At 53.4% G+C, this 22,629-nt stretch overlaps 1 protein-coding gene across 4 annotated transcripts in view; it reads right to left on the reverse strand.

The window, feature by feature from the left end:
• The window catches only part of LOC137144482 (zinc finger protein RFP-like), a 30,829-nt gene extending 8,405 nt beyond the window's left edge, over positions 1-22,424 (reverse strand). Inside the window, exons 1-8 of one of the 4 annotated variants that reach the window (XM_067534838.1) lie at positions 21,787-22,424; positions 21,365-21,460; positions 20,438-20,668; positions 20,005-20,027; positions 19,103-19,215; positions 17,284-17,304; positions 15,206-15,232; positions 13,028-13,664 (exon numbers count right to left, since the gene is read on the reverse strand). In XM_067534838.1, coding sequence (XP_067390939.1) covers positions 13,108-13,664; positions 15,206-15,232; positions 17,284-17,304; positions 19,103-19,215; positions 20,005-20,027; positions 20,438-20,668; positions 21,365-21,460; positions 21,787-22,206 — 1,488 coding nt within the window. In that variant the 5' untranslated portion in view covers positions 22,207-22,424 and the 3' untranslated portion in view covers positions 13,028-13,107. Of the gene's footprint in view, positions 1-13,027; positions 13,665-15,205; positions 15,233-17,283; positions 17,305-19,102; positions 19,216-20,004; positions 20,028-20,437; positions 20,669-21,364; positions 21,461-21,786 lie in introns of those variants that run through there. The other 3 variants (XM_067534839.1, XM_067534841.1, XM_067534840.1) reach the window with 3 other exon arrangements.
• Positions 22,425-22,629: the final 205 nt, after the last annotated feature.

Here is a 22,629-nt window from a genome sequence, read left to right on the forward strand (position 1 = left end):
GTTCAGGCCAATAAATAGGAGACACAATGATAAATACTCTCCACCTACGTGTGCAGCGCTTCAGTCTAGCCACGTGCGGCTTGGATGGGCACTGACCTGCTATGGAAATCGCTGACTCCCTCTCCTGGTTGAGTCGGGGGTTCCTGACACAGCAGGACACTTTCCGGTTGGACTCCTCTGTTAGAACAATGGCAGCCTCTATTTGAAACAGGCCATTGGCCTCTTGGGATATGTTTTTAGGAGCTGATGGTAAAAGCTGCCCCTGGAGATCTCTCCACAGCACCTCGGGCTTTGGGAACCATCCAGATGATCGACACACAACCCGGATCCCTCCGTCCTGATGTTCTTCCACTGAGATGGCAGGAGCAGATCCCAAACCTACGGAAGAAATAAATGAACTTGTGACGATCCTATAGTGCCCAGTAATGAGCCAAACATTTTATTACACTATTATCAAAAGCCATTTCCTGCTAATATAATAATTGAATGGGGGTCCACGGATGTGGGCTGGTGAGTTAACCCAGCCAGATTCCTGTCTGATACACAGTAGAATTAATGTTAATGTCAGGGGCCATTCTGTGCATGAACTGGTTCCAGTTTAATTAAACTTGTGTAATTAAACCAGTGCAAACTCCTGGATGGGCACTCTTAAGTCAAGATAAATCAAGATGAGCCATTTCCTAACCCATTTAAAGGTGTCCACACAAAGGTTTGCTCTAGTTCATGGAAACCAGTGCAGATGTAGGTGTAGACAAGCATTAAATTAATTCACTAACAAAAATGTTTGAGTGTAGAGCAAGTGTTTGCTGCACCTGCCCTGAACCTCATGGCACGGCTGGTTACAGAACTAGCTGCACCTCTGCCCCCTTTCTGCTCTCTCTGGCAGCACCTTCAGGGGTCAGGCCTCCTGCCTCTTCCTGTCCTGGGGGCAGGGAATTCCTCAGTTTTCCCACACTTAGCCCAGGCTCTGGGCCACAGCACCCTGCGTATCAACCACTGTTACCCTGTGGGTGCCAGACACGAGCCGAGATCAATCCCAGCTGGTGACATCAGTGTGGGGGGATCAGCCATTGTTCTGCCCCAGTGTGCACAAAAACAGTTGTGATAAGCACATGTTAATGTCACCTGACTGTTTACGGGTGTTTGTGTATCTCATTAACCCTTTGTTATAACGACCTCAAATTTGGGCCACTAACCCTACCCCAGACTCCAATGAGTCACAATAATTTTCAAGACAATCTGCGTATGTGCCTGGATTTCAGAGACCTTAGAAAAAATGGCTTTCAAACAGTAAACTAGAATCAACCTTATACAGAGCAGAGCTACCGACCCAACATAATGAGAAAAATCGTGCATCTCACCATGAACCCTCTGATTCCACTTATTACCCTGTTTAACACATTAAAACATTAGAACAAGTTACTGACCTGCTACCTTCAGTTCCAATAAAGCATCCCCATAAAAGACACCAGACTGAAAAAAACATGTGTACTGCCCAGCGTCTGAGGGCCGGATATCGCGTATTCTCAGGGAAACTCTCCCATTGGTGATGTCATCTTTCAAAAGCTCAGTTCTTCCTTGATATTCTGACATCTTCTCTCTATACTGATCCTGCCCATCATGATACAGGTGCACGACTGCAGAGAACCGGGATCGGAACCATCTCACCTTCATGTTCTCAGCGCTCATCCTGGGGGAGAGGTGACAGGGCAGGACGGCCTCCCCACTGACATAGGAGGTGATTGGACGGTCAGGTCCTGTCACTGTGAACTGTGCTGTGAAATGTGCAGTGATAAATGGAAATTAAAATGGCGAGGGGCTGGGGGTGGCATGAATTCAGCAGCAAGACTCACAGTAAGAGAGCGCCCTGCGTTAGACGTGAGCACCACGTACCCATGCAGTGCCCTAGACATGTACATGAGTGCAGAGAGTCACAGGCTTCAGGTAACTGCACCTTTGACCCACTCCATGGTCTGCTCAAGGAATGTCCCCCCAGGCCTCCAGCCATCACCTCTCTATGGGCAGGGACCCATGTCACTCTCCCGCCACACAGGGGTTTTAGGATTGCAGCTCCCTGCAGGTCACTGTGCTTTTCCCAGGAGGCCTGACTAAAGTCCAGCACCTGCGCTTTGCTTTCTCCCCCAGGGCTATGAACAGTGTGTGCCAGCAGTTACCAGTAACCAAACGGCTCTTCCACAGCAGAGAACATTAAAGGACAAAAGCCTGACAGAGAAAACTTAACATAAATGAATCAAAGGTCTGGACACGACCCGCTTATAACAAAGATTCTCATCTGGCACATGGGACTCTCTGGTAGGTTCCAAAGTCTTTCAGATCCTTCTCTAAGGGTTTGCCCTCTTGATTAACAGGCCATCGGTTTGTAGTCCAAGATCCCAGGCTTCCGGTCAGTTTAAATCAAGGGTTTATACAAAAAATCTTTGTTCTCTTTCGTTTCTGGGACCTGGTCTGAACCAGTTGAAGCAATTTTCCCTAGGGGTGATACTTCTCTGGAGCTGTTACCTGTCCCAGAGGTAATTAACCCCCCAATGGTTTATAGATACTGGAGTAGCTGGGGTAATCCTACCCCATGTCATAGATTATAATCCTGAGCCCACACAGATGCATATAGCACATATAGATACTATTTATAAGGGAGGTACAAAAATACACAGAACATTCATAACGTTCATTCAGTAGTCCCCAAAATACCATGTGGTTGCAGTGTCTGTCACACAGAGCTCACCTGTGAAAGTTACACACTGTCCCTAGTATCTGTGAATAGGGCTCAACACTTCTCATGGGCACCCTGGGTTTAATGGATACTGGGGGGCCTGGTTCTGATGCACTAAGGATATTTCATGCTGCTTCTGTGCGGGGGCCCCCCCGACAGGTGTACAGATGGTGTAAAGACTTGCAAGGTGTAAAGATGTGAACATAGATCATCATCACTACACAGGCAAAGTCAGAGGTCAGATAATGGAGAGGGAGAAGGAGGCAGATAGAAAAGTGCAGGTAACAGAGAACCGGCCATTGTGGAACTGCACAGAAAGAGGGGTGGGGGGGTCTCAGGGCAGAGACTTAAGCATCAGGAGACACAGAGAGAGCTGGTTAAATTGGCAGGATGAAAACCACAGCAGGAGGGAGCCACAGAGCCAGAGTAGCTGTGGAGGCAGCACCGGGGGTGGAGAGGGTCACTCTAAGGCCTTCACCGAGGGCACAGAATGAAGAAGCCGGCAAATGTCCTCACACCCTCATTGTGAGATGACGTTTAGCTCTGAGCCCTAATCAGACGTGTCCAGTGCAGTATGAATGACTGGTGGGTTGTTACTTCTCAACCGGAAAGTCTGGGATGCAGGACTCATTTGTGGCTGAAGAGTCTGATCTGTGACTTATCCTGTCTGGCAGTGCAGTGTATAGGAATTGGATAGTGGCCCTTTAAATAGTTTGTGAGCCCTGCCGTGGCGCTCGCTGGGTTCTGTGTTTTAGAAGCTGCCAGGACCCAGCCAGAGCCGTAGGATGGTGTCGTGTCCAGGCCTGACAACGTTGTGTGTAGCTAGTAACCATGGTTCCTGGGGACCCAGCTGTGCCCTGTGGTGTCTCCACGTGGCCGGTTGCTGTGTAAAGAGCAAAGCCACAGCAGGCGGGTGGAGCAGAGGCGGGTTATCAGACCAGGCCGTGACGCGAGAGGGACGGTGATGACCAGCAATAGCAACGGGCAGCAAACCCAGCGAGGGGCCGGAGCTCCTACCTGACGCCAGCCTGTGAGCCTGCAGAGCGAGGCAGAGAGCGAGGTAGCCGGGCAGAGCGGAGCTCACTGTGCAGCCGGGGGAGAACGAGGGAACCTTCCCCCTCATCGCAGCTTGGCCTGGGGAAGAGGAGAAATAACAAACCAGATGGCGAGTGAGTGTGACGCAGGGACAGGGACACGGGCAGTGGGGAGGAGGGAACAAGCCTCACTGCTGCCGAACACACACCGGCAGGGAAGGGATTTCCCCCATCAGCCTCGTCTGCCCTGGCTCGGAGCTGGTTCGATGTCGCTGTGGCTAAAACCCCAGAGCTGCCGGCAGCCGTTCCACACCACGCGCACACCACGGCTGGCACCTGTGGGGCTGTCAGCTCTGTTTAGATCAGTGGTTCCCAACCTTTTTGGCTCGAGGGCCACAAATATCATTTTTACAACCATGAAGGGCCACCCGTCGATCAACTCATAAACAATGTGTTGCCGCACACACCATTACGGACTGCAAATCACTACATAGTTACAGGAACATTTTGATGCTACTGTCACGCTGGCTAGATCAATGGCGGGGGAGCATTTATCATATTGGTTAACATCAGTGTGTCAAAATCATAATAATTCGTGTAAGATATGCCATGTCAGGTACTGTTAGAAAGGTTATGATGTGCTAAGTAAGATGATGATGCGTATGTTCACGTGGTATATCTGTAATGGAAGTTATGAATGTATTTGATATATCTGTATTTCAAACTGTGCTGCCTGAGACACACCCTAGACAGGATGGCGGCAGAACTATAGCCTGCTTAATGGACCATCAAGACATCCACAGATGCAAGGGGCCCGGGAATGAAACTGGAGACATACCTGATGAGTCATCAGGATACGCTCATGTGACTCTGGACTCCATTTTGGTTCCTGTAAAATTCCACAAACAGCATGGCCAGGGCCAGAGGGTATATAAGGCAGTGGTTTGGGAATCCATTTTTGTCTTCAATCCTGTTCAGCTTCAGCCACCTACCAACCTCTGGATCAATTCACCTGCAACTGAACCAAAGGACTGAGACCCATCCAAATACTGCATGTATACCAGAGGGACCATACAAGCCTGCTAACTCCACAATTCTCCTAGAAACCTGAGTATATGGACTTTCAAATCATTTATATGTATCTGATTGCTTTAGGCCTGTATCACTTCTCTTATAGCTTGTTTCTTTCTTTTTATAATAAACCTTTAGTTTTAGTTGCTAAAGGATTGGCTGGCAGCATGGTATTTTGGGTAAGATCCAAACTTATATTGATCTGGTGCTGTGGCTGACCCTTTGGGGTCAGGAGAACCTTTTTGGTAAAGAGCATAGAGTTTAAATAACTGGTCTCTTTACTGGACCTAGTGGCTGATTGGGAGCCGGAGACTGGAATGCAGTAAAGGGGGCTGGCTGTGTGTATTTGTATACAGGCTTCTTGATAACCGGTTTGGGGAATCAGAAGCACTGTGAGTGGCTGGTTGGGAAGCCTGACTTCAGTGTCACCCACCAGTGCTGAGAGAATCTGCTCTCCTTTCACAGCCTGCCCTGACCTTGGCATTTTCAGGTGGCTGCCCTAGGCACGGACGGGTTACAGCTACTGTGCTCATTTTTACATTCACTATTTTACACCTACAACTTACTCACAGTACGTCACACACTTGCACACAAAGCACTAGTGTAGATGAGTGACTGTCACCACACACTGAAGCACATGGCCTGGCAGCTAAGTCACGGTGGGTGGTAAGGCACTGATTTTTAGAGTCCTGCCCCTCCTCAAGCATGGTGGGTCCTGGCTGCTCCACCAGCCATGCCACCACCCCAGCTCCCACTACAGCCAGACGAAGGAGTTCAGTGCAGAGGCTGCCTCCCTGCTGATCTCCCGTCCCCCTGGCTGCTGCAGGGAAATTGCACGTGTCCTGTAGCCCCTTGCGCTCCACCTGGGTACCTAAGCAGCGGCTCCCTTCTGCAGTCAGGGGGACAGGAAATCACTGCAACAGCCAGGGGGAGGGGTGCACTGATCTCTCGTCCCTTTGGCGGTAGCAAGGAGCCTGCACCGGTCTTGTAGCCCACAGCAACACGCTCCACCTGAGTCCTTAGATGGCGGCTCCCTTCTGCAGCCAGCAGGAGGGGAGTGTTGGGCCTCTTTGAAAAACTCCACGGGCCACTTTTGGCCCTCAGCTCTGAGAGACACAGAGCTTTAGGTAACGTGTTATGCTGTGCCTACACTGGAAACGCTCCAGCATCACAGCTGCTTTCACCTCATTGAGGATTTTGTTGTGTTACTCCACTGAAGACCCATCGATCAGAATATCGTCCATGAAAGCTACAATTCCACTGTGCTCATTAACAGTTCTGCAACCTGTCTTTGGGGAATACCAGCTGCACCGGTAATGCCAAAAGACAACCTTCCAAAGCAAAATCTCCCACAGGGTTTGAGACACGTAGTCAGCTGAGCACTTCCTTTGGCGAAAGGAATTGCCAGAATCGGCTCAAGGCCTCCAGCTTGGAGAACACTGCAGCGCAGCTCCTTTCACTTTGAATCCTCCCAACACTGGGGGGAAGTCATCCCATTTTTCTCTCACAACTGCTTCATTAAGTCTGTTATGATCCACGGAGATTTGTATCATCCTCTTTTTCTGTGTAACTGGGATCTTCGGGGAACATCTGTCAGGATCCTGACAAGGGCAGTCAGGACCCAGGGTCAGAGCAGGGTCAAACCTGAGGCTGGGAGTGGCAGAGGAGTTTGTAGTCAGGTTCCAGGCCAGGGTCGATACCAAGGTTCAGAATCCGACTCAGGTTTCAGGGTCCGGGTCAGGAGGTGAAGCCCAAATTAAGCCGAGGTTGAAGCCAGGAGTCCCAGAGCAGGAAGGGTTGTGGCAGATAAGGGAGATCTGGTTGTTGCCGGGACGCTTCCTGGAAAGTCCCTTGGTCTTATATAGGGAGGGGAGCCAGTCATGAGCCATGAGGCTGCTGTCTGTCAGACCCCTGGAGGCGGTACTTTCCATGGTATGTGTCCACAGTGGGTCATGTACAGTGGAAAGCAAATTGGTTACAGCTGCTGGTGGGTGGCAGCATGGAGACGCCAGCTGCATTGCAGGCCGGGGTTCTAGACCTGCAGGGCCTTACAATACCATGCAGCCGGCTCAGAGACTTTCTCAAGTCTGACAATCTGTTCATCTCAGATTCCACTTTCTGAAGTAATGGAATAGGAATCCTGTGAGGTGTATCTGCACTGTGCAGTTCATCATTGTCTATTAAGGTTATTAGTGCTGGATCTCCTTTCCAAAGTCTGGTATCACCAAATATTCCATCAAGTTCTTTCACCTTTCTCACTAATCACGGGTGCCATTCTGCAGCTGAGAACGCTGTTTGTCTGTGGTCCCTTGACCCCACACACTCTGAATGCAGAGCTTTTGTCTTTATAAGTTGTTTCTGTGGTAAACAGGCCCATGCAGTTCAGAATACCTCCAGGGCTAGTCAGAGCTGTGTCAGGTGACTTCAGCTCTGGGAGCGGGTGATGGTCATTGTAAGTTCCTTTGGAGATGACTGCGATGTCAGCTTCTCAGTCCGTTTTAAAGTCAATAGTCTTGCCACGAATATTCAGTTTCACTCTCCAGACAGGAGCTGTGCAATCACAAGTGATAGACTGCAGAAATAATGGCTCTTGATTGTCTGTAATGAGTGAACTTCCTGACTGCTTTGGTGCAGCAAACAGCTGCAAAATGTCCATATTTAGTGCAACTATTGCACTGTGCACCTCTGGTTGGCCATGTATCATCTCTTGGGATATCATTTTTTCCCCATACCTTGTGCACACAGGCTGGAATTTGTCCCTTTTAGGCTGGAAGTTCTCTCTCCTTGCCTCAAGTGTTCTATGATAACTTGTAAACATTCATGTGTCTGTTTATAGCTTCTAGGCTACTTTCATGTTTGATTAGTCCAGACTGTTTTGCTGTCTGTATAACTGTGGCTAATGTTAAGTCTGTCTTCAACTGTAGCTGCTGTGAATGATTTTTATTTGTGAAATCCAATAACCAGCCTATCTCTGGTATTTTCATGTTTTGCATTTCAAAATCACAGTTTTTAGCCAATGCATGCAGGCCTCTTATAAAGGATTCAGTATTTTCCCCTGGTTCTTGAATTCTCTGGTGGAAACATGTCCTTTATAAACCACTTTTCCCTGAGGTATAAAGTAAGAATGAAACAAAGCCAGAACCCTTTCATAGTCATTTTTGTGACTGTCTTCAGTAATGCCAAAGGATTTAAAGATATGTTTTGCCTGCTTCCCTATAGCATAAATTAAAGAAGAGACTTATATAGCTCCAGTTTACTTCTGGAGCTTGTTTGTAATGAGAAATCTTGCAGAATACTGCTTCTAGTATGTCTATTGGGAAGGTTTGTCAAAGATGAAGTTCTCTGGGGCATTGAAGAGTGACATGTTGATGAGATCCTGCAATCACTGTTGATTTGTTGCTTTGTTCTGTCTGTCTACAACCTGTGTTGCTGTTTTCCTTCTGTTCCTGTTCTTAATCCCACTCTCAAACCATGTCATGGTCCTATAACAGATATGGACTGGCTACAGAGGTTCCTTCTGAGCGAGATACACATGAATTGTGTTCATAATAAGACGTTTTAATACTCTGCCAATATGTCCAGGAAGCGATCCACCTGACTCAGACTCGCTACCTCCCACTTATACCGCAAATGATACAGAGACGTGTCAATCAAGAGAATGTTACATAGCTGACCAAAGAAATCAATTATTGGGCAGAAACAGGAGTTACAGAGACATGTCACTAAAAGAAACTATTTTTTAAACTAGCAGCCATAAGCTATAAGTCTAGCAATAATTTCCCCATAGATGCAGTCCTAATATATATCCAGACGTCCTGTTTTTCACAGATATTCAGAGAGAGAAAATGCAGAGTCAAGTCCACTTCTCGTGTTCACTATCTCACCTCCCACCCCCTCCCGGTTTGTCTAGTTATGCTAAGTTTCTGCAGAGGCCTAAAGATGACTAAAAGCAGCCAGCAGAATAATTGGGAGTCCAGCCCAGGGACTGTCAGTGGCTTGGACACCTGGCTTTACACAAGGTATTTTACACACAGTGGAGACCCGCTCAATCGATCCCGGATGTGCTCACCGGTCGATGCAATAAATCCACCCCCCGGAAAAGCATAAGGCTGTGTCGACCGGAGAGCGTCTCCCGTCGACACAGCACCATGGAAATGCCGCAGTAAGGAAACGTAAGCAAGTTGATGGGAGATACTCAAGCTACAGTATGTAGCTTGCATATCTCCCGTCGAGGGCTGCTGGCAGTGTAGACCAGGCCTAGGGCTTAGGTCAGCTAAATCACATCCTGAGCGATGTAGCTGGGCTGACCGAACTTTCTGGTTTAGACCAGCCCTTAGAGTCACTCAGGGCTCATGCTGCACCCAGTCGTGCAACCCCTGCCAGGCTGTGTGGTGATGTAACGTCCTCCCAGGAAACAGACTGTGACTTTCCCTAGACTGGGACAGCCGCTAGGGCCAGTGTTGCCCCAGAGAGGCCAGCATTGGCCAGGAAGGGAGCCCAACTAGTGCTCCAGGATGCAGATTCATGGCCTCCCCCAACACACACCCCAGAGCTCTGGGGGGAGATGAAGCACCCCCTGCTCTGGAAGAAGCATTGGCCCTGCAGACTCAGGTGGGGCTGGGAAGGATTCACTGGACCAAGGTTTTTCTCTTCTTGTCTTTCACCCCCTCATTCTTGAACTTCAGCTTAGTGATTTACCAACAAAGGTGATGATGGGGGAGAAAGAAACACAAACAAATACAAACCCCTCCCCCGCCTCACATCATCATCACAAGAAGAAAACTACACCCAGCGATTGCTGGCCAAGTAGCGTCTAACATCACTGCAGAGAGCAGAGGGGTGAAAGAAAGGGCGGGAGACCAGCGCTGCGCCAGCGTCCCGGTCTGTGTTCAAATGAACAGGGAAATCTCTGAATTTGCAGGGACGTTTCCACAGCCAGGTTTATATCAGACTCAGGAGGTGCCAGTTTCTCCCTGACAATCCCTTCAGTGAGGCCCGTTGGTAGCAGCAGCTCATCTGCAGGACAAGTGCTGCGTGTCCAGACGCCTCAGCCAGAGCCGGGGAGCTGGGGACCCAGAGCCCAGAGCTCCCCTCCCGCTGAATCCTGGAAAGAAGCTTTGTTTGAAGCCGTGTCTGTCTCTTCCTGGGGCCCTCAGTGTCTCTAGCACCCCCAGCCCCTTCGCCATGGAGAGTTGGCGCCATCAGCCCCCATTTCACTTACCGAGGCTGCGGCACCCGTTCCGCCCAGGGAGTCACGAAGCAACAGGGTGAGACCAGACTCCTCACTATTAGTTGTTACACGTGTGACTCCATTAACCGGGCCCAGCGCCCGGCCCCGCTGCCGCTTCCACCCGCTTCAAAAAGGAAAAGGAAAGTACTGAACTAAACTAAAGTAACGGTTTCCTGTGTCTCTGGCTGACTGTGGCAGAGAGGAAACTCCTCTTAAAGAAACACCCCCAGCCACAGGGCTGCAGGGATGGGCCTGGTCCTCTGGCAGGGATAGTTTGATGTGGGTGCAAATCATGCAAAGATAGGCTTACTAGAAATGACCATGTGCACATATATTTGCAACATCACAGAGTTTGCACTGAGTGACTTCAAATGAAGCCCACCTCTGCAAACTTCAAACGAAATAGCCTGATTAACGAACCCTACTGGAAAGATCAATAGGAAGAGGCTTGTAACTTAGGTAACTGACAGAAACCTACAGTCAATGCCATGGACTGGAAGATTTATTTAGGCTTCTTAACTTTATTTCATTTAATTTCATGTCCAGTGAGCAGTGTTGTCCCTAGCTGTATAATCTGGAAGTGATTTACTGGGATTACAAAACCTATTTTTTATTTCAGCGTTTGCTGTTGCTGCTTTAGAAAATTATGCAGGAAAGATCGCACAAAGGGGCTAAAAAATGGAGTGGGGATGGGGACTTGATTTTTAAGCAGCTTGAATGGTTTCTTTCTTTTTTTTTTTAAAGAAATGCATTTGCCTATGACACCGTCTTTCCAGTGAAATGATTACTACTTCATTACTCTATTGATACAATATTGTGCATGCTAGTGTCCTATTTCTATACAGTAGCTTGAAATGTATTAGCTTATACTGTAGCTGTGGTGTATTCCTGTGACAAACTAGTCTTCACAATTTTTTAAAAGTTTTTTAATTTATTTTTTCCTTTTGGGGGTAAAGTTTGCTCTACCAAAGTGATCGGAACAAATTGATTTGTTATGGATGTTGCTATAGTGACATGCAATTATATATGATTTTGTTTTTAAAAAAAGGAAAAGCAAAAGAAACACTGGTGTTAGCTTAATCTTAATGTCTGGTGTATGTCCTCGTGAAATTATAACTATTCCAGTGTAGTTCCAGTGTTAGTGCCGTGGCACTTTAAAGTTTGCCACAGAACAAGAACAGTGACTATGTTCTTTGAATGAGCCGTTGTTTGTGCTTTTTGTCATGTTATGCAGTGAACTATTTTTCAGGTCTGATCAGTGATTATTTTTCCAACTCCACGTTTCTGTAAGGAATTATTTCACTAATGGACCATTCTTAGCAGTTTTCCTCCATGTTGGAATACCATGAATGTGAGTCATTATATAGCCCTCCTACATTGAGCAAGTAAACTTATCACCTCCCTGCAGCGCCAGGGCCCCTCACAAGGAGGCGAGTTCATTTTAATCCAATACATAATGTGAGGGGATGGGGGGATTTTTGATGCTGTTTCACCTTCAGCAGCCCAGCTGACACTTCTCCTCTGTCTCTGTGCCCAGCCACGGCCGGGAGGAGCTTTGCTGGGAGAGTTTGGCTACGTGTCCCAGAGTCTCTCCAGAGTCTCCTTCTCCTCCTCCTCCCTGCAGGAGCAGCTACTCCTCTGCTAATCCCCACCTGGGAGCCCGCTGCACTCTCTGAAACTCACACTCCACCATCTCCTTCTCTCTGCGTGTCCCTTTGGGAACAGACACAAGGAACAGGAGAGAGAATCTCAGTGGGACGATCCCATCCCCCTGCACGTTCATTTCGGGGCAGGAGGTTTGTGTATCTAACTGATGCAGACTCAGCGTCACACGCTACAGGCCAGATGCTGCCCTCCAAGACCCACGTGCTGCCCCTTGGAGCCAACGGGGCCAGGTCTGGGGGTCACTGGCTGTAGTCCCTGCTTTGTTCCCAGCAGGCAGGCAGAGGCCAGGACTTTAGCCTTTGCCAGGTGAGCGGCTGCAAAGAGGAAGGCATGTGAGAGAAGACAAAATAAATGTTAATTCCATTGCTAACAATCTGGTTAGAAGCGTGTTGTTGAAATGTAAATTAACGTATTGACACCTTGTTACAGTAATAATATTTTATAAATGAGAACAAGCTCACTTTTTTCTTTCCATATTTTACATTGAGATTTCACAGGGTAGAAATTCTGACAGGAGTGACTGATCCCCGTCCGTCACCATCTGCTACCCCTGGGCCAGGGAGAGATTACAGGGGCAGCAACATGTGATGGGGCAGCAGAAGACAGGAGCTGTCTGTCCATATTTCCTACCAGTATCACCCTGTGCCAGGAGCCGTTTGTTGCACTGCACCGGGGTGGGGCAAACACATGGGGAGGTGGGAAAAGCTGCCTGGGCCCCTTCCTGTGAGCGGGTCCCATTCACCCAGCCTGGCCCCTCCTCACACAGCCCTGTGGCTGGGCTCTCACCCCCCTTCCCCTGGCCCAGCTACCGAATCCCCTCCCCCAGCTCCCCCCACAGGCTGAGGCTGCAGTGCAAAGCGGCCCATACAGCAGGGCCTCGGTGCTCTCACCTCTGCCCCCGCGCTGCCCCCTGGGGCCATTTCAGCCCCATCATGAGCAGAGACTGCCCCAGGGCAGGAAATGCCGGGACCATCGCACTCACTGGGCTCCCCCACAATTGTCATTTCTGTGAGAGGCTCCCCCCTCGTTACATCCCCCAGAGTCTTCCTTATCTCAGCTGGGCTCTCCCTTTACAACCCACCCATCCCCCTGCTGCTGCAGCTCTTCCCCCCCTCCCCACCTCCACCCTCAGCCTCCACCCCTGACATTGCCCCACCCAACCCACACTCCCTCCCCTGCCCCACAGCCCAGCAGCCAGTTCCCCTCACCCCCCTTTTCTGCCCCTCTCCCCTCCCCCAGCTCACAGGCCTGGTGCTGGGAACTGAGGGGCAGGTAGCAGGGGGCAGGCGGGTGATGCCCGTCAGACCTTCCCCTGGGCACAGGCCTGGGGGCTGCTCAGCGCTGGGAGGGGACAGTCTCTGCCGCGGGTGTCGCTGTCAGGGACAGAGATTCCCTCCGGCCTGGGCTGGGACCGGGCAGATGATCAGGGGAGCCGCGTTTTTACCCCCAGCACTGGGACCAGGATAGAAATAAGGGCGAAGCGTCCCGGAGAAGGTGCCAGTGAAAGTGAAGAGCTGGGACCTGTCAGTGACATTGTAAAATGAGACCTCGCCCGCCTCATAGTCCAGGAAAATCCCCACCCGGCTGGGCCTGACGCTCACGGGGAGAGGGGTTAGGGGGCAGGTGAGGGCCCTGTATTCCCCATCCCTCAGCAACAGGGCCCAGTATCCATTCCCAGGTGTGGGTGTGACCCACCCCTTCCTGCTCACAGATTCCCTACAAACCCCCAGAGCCCACTCAGGCTCGTCTCCCACCTCCACCTCCCAGTAACGCCTCCCGCCCGGGAACCCCTCAGCGCCCAGCACAATGGGAGTATCAAATCTCTCAGGATTGTCGGGCAGATCCTGGCGTGTGTCTCCGTGTCTCACACGTTTCCGATCCTCAGACAGGACGAGTTCGGGATTTGCCGTGTCTGGATCCAGAGTCACGTCCACTGGGGAGAGAGTCACAGAGTCAGGGCCGGGGCAGGGGCTGGTCACGGGGATCAAAGGGAAATTAACCTGCGTCCCCGTTAATGGCTGGGGGGGGGGTTGTTGCCTGTTAAGGGGAGTCAGGGCCCCTCTGCCCATGGGAGCGAACTTGAGGGGACGGAGAGCAGGAGTGGGGGAGGGGTGGGGTGGGAAGGTGTCAGCGGGGGCAGGGCAGGGGAGGGCAGAGTGAGGTACAAGCCGGGGGCAGTGGGGGTATCTAGGGCAGAGGTGATCACCGGAGGGCAGAGCGAGGGCTGGGGCAGGTGCCAGGGGGCAGAGTGGGGTGCTGGGAGCAGCAGGTGTCTGAAGGCTGGGGGGAAGAGGAGCCCCAGGGAGGCAGAGGGGCAGTGAAAGGAGTGGCTGGCCCCAGAGGACTAGAGGGCGCGGGGGAAGGGGAAGCCCCCAGTGGCAGAGGGGTCACCAGGGGAGTGGGGGGCACCAGGTGGGCAAAGGATGGGGTGGGGAAGGTGCAGGTGACAAGGGGACAAAGGGGGTGAGGAGTGGTGCAGGGACCAGAGGGGAATGGGTGGGTGAGGGGTGTGGTGGGCACTAACAGGGAGATGGGGGAGGGAAGGGGCAGACCCCAGGGGGCAACAGGGGAATGAGAGAAGGGCAGGCGTCAGGAGGGAGGGGAGGAGGGTGGTAGAGGTGGGTGCCATGGACGGGGGGAGTGAGGAAGGGCAGGCACCAGGAGGGCTGAGGGGGGCTAGTGGAGGGGTGGATGCAAGGAGGGCACAGAGGGGAGGGGCAGGAGCCAGGGGGTAATGGGGGGTGAGGAAGCAGATAAGCACAGGGGGCTCAGAAGAGACGGGTGGGAAGGACAAGCCCTAGGGGGGCAGTGGGGAGCAAAGGGAGGGGTGGGCACCAGGAGGGCAGAGGGAGGATAAGGGGAGGGGTGCGACCCAGAGGGTAAAGGGAGTGGGGGAGGGGTGGGTGCCAGGGGGCCCAAGTAGGGGTGAGGGCAAAGGGCTTGCAGGAGGGCAGGAGATGGGGGTGAGGGTAATCCAGGGCCTCAGGGGGCAGAGGAGGAGCAAAGGGAGGGGCTGGCCCCAGGAGACAGGAGAGGAGCGGCTGGAGCAGGGTGCAGGCCGGAGCAGCAGCGAGGGGGCCAGGCCAGGGGCCCTGAGGGGACGGGCAGGAGTTGGGGGTGGAGAAGGAAGGGGCTTGTGCTGGGGGAGGGGTGACAGGTTGGGTGCCCTGCCCAGGACAGGTGACAGGGGGAGGGGACAGGATGCTCCCCAGGGTCAGTGATTCCCTAGGATGAGGCACCGGGAAGACGAGCTCAGGATCCCAACAGGCTCATGGGCCGGGCTCAGAACTGGCCGGAGCCCAGCCGTGCCGGGGCCGGTGGGAGGGGAGCCGGGATGTGCTGACTCTGGCCGGTCACAGGGAGGGAGCCCAGGTTTCGGGCACTACGGGGCGCTGGTGCCAGGAGCAGCTGCAGGGAGTGAATCTCTGCCAGGGGAGGGGCTGGAGTCACTGACACAGGTTTGGCCTCGGTTACCTGCAAATCCTCGGGCTCTTCTGAGTCCTGGAACAAACCAGCAGAGAGAGAGGTGAGAATTCACACCTCAGGGGCGCCTGGTGCAGGGTCCAGTGCAGACGTGGGTGCAGACCCTGCTGTCCCGATGCAAACAGCCCTGACGGTGCAGCAGCCGCTCTAGCCAGGTACATGGGCCTGTTCCCACCGCACCCAGCTCTGCACCGTCTCACAACAGCCCAGGGCTGGACAGGTTCTGACTCTGTTTTGTCTTTTCTGGCCCATGTTCTTGTCCCACGTTCACCTGCTGGGTTTCTCTCCTGTGCAGATCACTGCACACCCGCCCAGCCCAGGGGCTGCTCCATACAGGGGAACAGGCTCCCAGCAGCTGCTGTGCCCTGCTGTAAGGTCTGAGGCCTTGTTTTTTGGCTAAGCAGTAACAGCCATAGCAGGAGAGACAGCAGCCATAAGCTAAGCAGCATGCAGTCACATCTTCACCTCCTGACATTACATCCAGACAATGAGTATCAGGCTGTTAAGAAGGTGCTACTGTCCTAATAGTACCGACCACCACCAGATAAAGAAACAGATCTTAAGATGCTTAAAGAAAACGTTGTTTGATAGCATCTGTCTGGCAAGGAATCACTTATCAACAGTTGTGGTTGTAAACTCTACACTTCTTATTGTTTTGTCTGTATGGGACCCACTTCTCTATCGTGTATCTGAATGATTTCTGTTTGGTTCTTTGATTGTTTCTGGCTGTTGCATAACTAAGAGAACTAAGTGTGGTTAATTAAGTCGGTCGGGTATGATTGGTCAAAGAATTATTTTGTAATATGATTGGTTAAGGTGTAGCTAAAGAGGACTCAAGTTTCACTATTAAAACTGGGGTCCAAGTGGGAGACCAGCTAGATAAAGAAAAGATCAGAGCTGCTAGAATCCTCTCCACAACCCTGACGTGCAGCAACCAGAATCCAGACCAGACTGACCTTGCCTGGCCCCCTTGCTGGATCAGGACTGGTGACCATAGCCCTGTATGCTTAGCTTGGGTACTATGTCTGGTCATTGTTAATAAATAGAGAATAAGGATATTACTGTGTAAGGCTCCTTCGCTGGTAAAAGATCCCACAAACCCACAGAAAATTATGCCCAGAGCCCTACGGATTGGGAAAGGGTGGGCACTTCAATTAACCAGGTTACACCTGTAGTAGAAAGGAAGAGCCTGAAACATGAGGCCTAGCATAACAGGCCAGACATGAGGCCTGAGCTAAAGTAACGGTCACGTCTGTTATAAAGCAAACCTAGCAGCAGTCAGGCTGTGAACGCTGGCAGGCCACAGTAACTGGCAAGAACAGAGCTGGTATAAACAAACACACATTCCAAGGATTACTGAGTATAAGCACATTCCAGAAAGGTCCCAGGACATCCTAATACCCCAGAGATAACGAGGTGCACTGACCTCCTCAGATAACACTAGAATGGACAGAAATGTCTTGTTAAGATGATGAATAGAGATGTTTTGACCGAACCATCCGGTACAAGGTAATAGGTGCTATCACACCACATCAGGGGGCGGTACCTTGCCACGTTAGGGGATGGTAACTACACGTCAGAAGGGCAATACGTCATTTGTGTGTATCAATGTACAAAAGGGGGATTCAGAGGAAACATCTTTGTCTGGTCGAGTGGGGAACGGAAAGTCCCGCCGTTCACTGAGCTGGTCCATTGTCAGAGACACACGATATTAAGTGTACTTGTAGCACATATAGGACACTTTCTGCTGTGCTCGTTTGACAATATACATGGCCGGGTGCCTTCGTTGCTCAGCAGATCTCTGGTTGTGTCGAGTTATTCGATTGTGGGATGGAATCTTGGTTTTCTGCGCTGAGCTGGGACAGCAAACACACAGGGAGCACACACACACGCAGCCAACTGACAACAGCACCCAGAGCCCTATGGCCTGGGAATGGGTGACCCTGAGCTCTAGAGTGTGAATTGGGTAAGGGTAGATGCCTTTCCCTGGAGCCCTATGGACCTGGAAAGTGTGGGGTGCCCTAGTGTGTGGGTAACACTGCCCTAGAACAGCTACTCAGGATTCTCACCTCTCTCTGCAGCCAGCCCCTCTGCAAGGAAAGACAGAAAAAGAAAAATCAATAATGAGTCCCAGTCCCTGTATCACCAGTGCTAACAATCATTCCATCACAGCTCCCAGATGATACGATGTCAGTGAGAGAAGAGGCACTAAGGGCTTGTCCACACTTAAACCGCTACAGTGGCACTGCTGCAGCTGCCCCAGTGTAGCACTTCAGTGTAAACGCTCCCTATGCCGACGGAGGGGTTCTCCCATCGGTGCAGTTACCCCACGTCCCTGAGAGGCAGGGACACAGGTCGGCTTAACTACACCACTTAGGGGTGTGCATTTTTCATGCCTCTGACAGACAGTTCTGCCGATCTGATTTTCTGGTGCTGACCAGGCCTAAGGCCCAAGAAGCAGCTTTTCACTGGGATTTAGGCACCTAAAGATGCAGACAGACACCTCGGGAGATTTGTCCAAGTGCTGAAGCAGCTCAGACACTTCACTCCTACTGAAATCAATGGGAGGTAGGTGCTTAGCCTGCTCTGGGGTGTTTGAAAATCCCACCACACACCTAAATACCTCTGAAAATCTGCCCTAAGGTGCTCACAACACTAGGGCCAGATGCTCAGCTGGTGTAAATCAGCAAAGCTCCACTGACACCAGGGAGCTGACAACCTGGCCTGAGTCTGTCTGTGATAACGTGTCTCACGCTGACCAGCTACCAACGTTCCCAAGAAATATCCCGCTTGTCCCTCTGCCCACGTAGGGCACATTGGAGGGAGACTCTCTCGTTTCCCAGCAGGAGGGCGCTGCCGCAGGGATAGTTGCAGCGGGGAAGGCACTTTCACGCCAAGCTCCTGTTCTCAGCCATCCATGTCTTTATGGGAAATCTGCCTTTCTGCTCAGAACAGCTTCCCTGGAGCTCAGAAATCCACCAACCCCCTGCTCCCCTCCTCCAAACAGAGACAATCACAGCCCAGCAGCGTGGCTGTCAGGAGCCAGGACACGGGCAGCCAAGCACAGCGATCAGAGCAGGCGTCAGGTGCTGAGAAATGGAACCAAGGGCCAGAACCAGAGCCAGAGCCAGAAGCCGAATGCCCGAGCAGAGGGTCAAACCAGAGCCAGAGCCAGGAATGGGAGCTGAGAGTTAGAACTAGGTTATCTGGGTCAAGGAAGGCAGGAGCAGGGCTGGGTCCAAGGCAGAAGCAAGGCTGGGACAGGGCTGGGACAAGGCAAAGAAGCAAGAACAAGGGAGGGTCTAACCCAGCAGCAGGTCAGGGAATTACATTTGTACCAAGGCAGCCTCCAGGAGTTTCCCCTAGGCCTTAAACAGCTTGCCTGGGCCAAGGGTGGGGAGCCCTGCCAGCCAGGGCCTCTGGGCAGGACCCAGGACATCCAGGGGTGCTTGGCCCCACAAGCTCACAGCCCATCAATGGCTGCCCCACCAGCAGTGCTGGCTGCGGCTGTGGATGCAGCAATTGCCCACGGACCCACAGACCAGATTCTCGCCCTGTGGATCCTCGTGGCAGCTCCATGTTCAACCTCAGCTGGCTGAACTGCAGATCTAGAGCAGTGAGCAGCAAATCGGAGCCGGAGAGAAACACCCAGAAATTCTGAACAGCAGCAGCTGCAGGAGAGTCAGCCCCTGAGCTCAGCTGGCCAGGCCAGAGCGGCAGTGACTGCGAATGATCTGCCCCGCTCGGTATGAACACTCAGGGACTGACAACAACCCAACCAACGGGGGCCTCCCTCCTGCAGTCTCAGCTCCGCAGCTTCCCCGTGGGAGTCCCCCACCTGTCCCTGCCCGGACACTGTAAGAGAGAAACCCTCGGAGCGTCCCTTACCCAGGAATCCCGTCACAGCCCCCTGGAGATTGTTCTCTCGAGGGAAATCCCGGATTCTCTTTTCCAGCTCAGGGGATTTGGGCACCGGATGTGGAGACGTCGCCTTCTCTCCCCTGCAGAGACACGAGTGTGTTTATTCCTCTCCCTCCTCAGCCCTAAGTCCCCCCCCAAAGCCAGAAAGGGGAGCGGGTGGGAGCTGGGGCCACAGGCAGAGCTAACAGGGCCGTGACCTCTGCTGCCCAGGGAATTTAGTGCCTGCACAATCTGCCGGGGCCCAGCCTGGGGACTGGCAGCCTCTCTCCGTCCAGAGAGAAAACACAGCCTGGGCAGCGCCAGCCCCAGCTCCCCCACACCCGGCCCGGCCCATGTTCCCCACCAGGACCTGGAGGGGCCACTCCCAGGGCTGAGAGAGGGGCCCATTCTCCAGGCCCAGCCGCTCCTCAGCGTCTCCTCTCAGCCTCCAAGGGGCCTGGTCACTCCCAGGGGGTGGGGGGTTCTGGGACATGGAAACGGCCCCTCTGAGGTGTGAGCTGGGACACTCGGCTCTTTCCCCACAGGCCCCTGGGCCCCCCTCACATGGGACAGGCTTTGGGCCATGACAGAGCTGGGGCCAGGTCCCAGCTGGGCCCTCGGGGTGACAGGCCCCAGCCCCAGTAATGATCCCCTGAGCCAGCCCGGCCCCAGGGAGGGTTCTCCAGCCCACAGCTGTGGGGCGATCCCCTCCCCAGGATGGGTCACAGAGCCACAGCTCCAGCCGCCCCAGGGCAATGGGGAGGGAGGGGGCTGGATCCAGAGGGTGAGACCGTCCCACGGTCGGGGATCTGGGGGCTGGGTCTGTAGCCGGGTCTCTGAGCCTCTTCCCAGCATGACGGGGCGTGAGGGGCAGACGAGCCCGGACGTACCTGCTCACGGCGCTTCTGACACCCTAGAGGGGAACGAGAGACAGAGCAGAGAGTCAGTGCCCACGGCCCAGCCCAGCCACTGCCCCAGACGGGTCACTCTGCTCCCACAGCCCCAGCCCCACAGGCTGCTCCCCAGTGGGGTGGAGGCACTAAAGGGCTGTGCTAGTGCGAGCAGAGCCCCTTTCCCACCAGCTGCTCTGCAGGGACGGCCGGGCCCTGAGCTGAGCCCTGGGGCTGGAACAGCCTTTCACCAGCCTCCCTCTCCTTCCCTCCCTGATGGCCCAAACTCCTGTCTCTCTGCAGACTCGGGGCCCCTGGCCCTGCAGACTCCCCAGGCCGCGCTCTCTGCACTGAGTTACCCTGTGAGCCCCAAGTGACTCAGGGGCCGTCCCCTCCCTGCGCTGGGCTCTGGGCGCGTCTGACACGGTCTCACCTGCAGCAGTTCAGGCGCCGGCTGCTGACACTTCCCCTCCAGCTCCGTGATCAGGGCGCTGAGCCGGGAAATCTCCTCGCACAGCTGGGTGCTGTTTTCCTCCCTCCTCCTCCCGATCTCCTCGTCCAGCTCCCCCAGCCGGGCCAGCAGGAGGCGCTCTTGTTCAGCCAGGAACTGGCGCAGCTGCTCAACCTCGGACACCACCAGCTGCCTCTCCACTTCCGTCTGCCTCTGGGGGGCACAGAGAGGGGCGGGGCAGGGCAGGGCAGGGACACGGGGAGAGTGGGGGATCATGGGAAATGGCACAAAGCCTTGTCCAGGCTGCACAGAGCGTTTCATGTCATTTCTCTGCCAGTAGAACTGTGTCTACACCGGGGCTCTGGCCAGGAGTAAAAAATGTCACCAAAAATCATCCCCCCAAACCCCATCACGGTACCAGCAACAGATTTCAGTGTAGACCAGGCCTTGGCAAACGCTGCTGCCCAAACACCCGATGGCATCACTGGAAATGTCTGACACTCAAACCCTGGGAGCAGCAAATGTCTCCCCAGCTTCCCCTGACCCCCTGCGACACCTGTGCACATTCAGCAGTTCTAGTCTCCTCTCACCCCCAGTGCTACAGAGGCAGAGCCAGAGGCTGCTCCCAGCTACCCTGTGTGACCCCCTGACTTCAGCGGGAATTAACACCAGGGTCACAGAGCATCTGACCCTAACCCCACTGACTTCAGTGGGTCACTCCTGATTTACACCAGGTACCTGAGAGCAGAGTCTGCCCCGCGCTGTTTAAATGCCCTAAACTCCCTCACTGCATCGACCCTGGAAATCCTTCACCCTCCTGAATTACAGACACCAAACAGGGCAGAGACTCCCCCTGCTGCTGTCGCTGGCGCCCCTGGGCAAACCTGCTGGGCGGGGCAGGGCACCTACCAGGAGCCTCTCGCTCTCCTTGTCCCAGTCGGATTTCAGGCCCTGCAGCTCTTCTCTCTCCTCCCTCAGACGCTGCAGGCGGCTCAGGATTTGCTCCTGCGAACACAGACAAGGGCTCTGGGGGCTGGTTCGGGTCCTTGCTTTGTGCCCTGGATCGTCACTGAGCAGAGGCTGGGGAACCACGTCCCCTTCTCCAACCCACTGAAAAGTGACTGACCCCAGCTCCAAGGGAACTCCCCGGGCAGAGCTGCTGGGCCCGGCCCGGCTCCTCCCCAGCACCATCAGCCCCAGGAACCTTCTTTGGTCCCGGGATCGGGCACTTCCCAGGTTCCAATCCGGGGCTGCTCAGACCCAGGCCAGGGGCTCTGTGAGTGCAGAGGCTGGGCCTGTAACTCCCAGCCATGGCGATAACTGCGCCCTACCCTGTACTCCTGGGCAGCCTCCTCGATGGGCAGCGCGGTGTGAGCGCGGTGAGCCCGGGACTCTCTGCAGATCACGCAGATGGGGGTTTGATCCTCCTGACAGAAGAGTTTCAGAGCCTCCTGGTGTCTCTCACACACTCTGCCCCCCTCGGGCTCCGGCACCGCCTGCAGCCTCAGGCGTTTCACTAACTGCACCACGTTGCCCAGCTGCCTGTTGGGCCGCAGGTGTCTCTGCTGGGCGGGTTCTCGGCACTGGGGGCAGGGGAAGTTTGGCTCCGACTCCCCCCAGCACTGGCTGATGCAGGCTCGGCAGAAGTTGTGCCCACACTCGATAGTCACCGGCTCTGTGAAATACTCCAGGCAGACGGAGCAAGTCACTTCGTCCTGGAAGCTCCCGGCCAGCTCCCCGGCAGCAGCCATGGCTCCTCCGCCCGGGCCGGGAACAGCCGCTGCGGGTTAGTTTCACTTTCCCTTCCCTGAGCTCAGAGAAGCCGGTTTGGCTGGCGCTGGCTGGGGCGTTTCCCTTCCTGCTGTTCCCAGCGGGCCGGGCTGAGCTGCAGCGAGTCACCGCCAGTGTCACAGCCCCGGGGCAGGGCAGACAGAGCCAGGGCCAGGGCAGTTGTTGGGTCTGGCTTTGGTTTGTCATGTTATGTTTTTATTACATTTTTAAATAGCTACAAACACACACAGAACAAACAGACATAACCAATGGCACCTAAACTTCTCATAGCACATTAACAGCTCACAATGTATCAGCCATTTGCTAGCTAACCTCAGATACATTTGAAAGATATCTATAATATGAAGGGTAAAATGTAAATCAATTATTTGTATTACACAATT

The sequence above is a fragment of the Emydura macquarii genome, unplaced genomic scaffold (genome assembly GCF_026122565.2).
Source record: "Emydura macquarii macquarii isolate MOO-44397 ecotype Brisbane River unplaced genomic scaffold, CSIRO-AGI_Emac_v2 contig_3454, whole genome shotgun sequence".
Classification (NCBI taxonomy): Eukaryota; Metazoa; Chordata; order Testudines; family Chelidae; genus Emydura; species Emydura macquarii.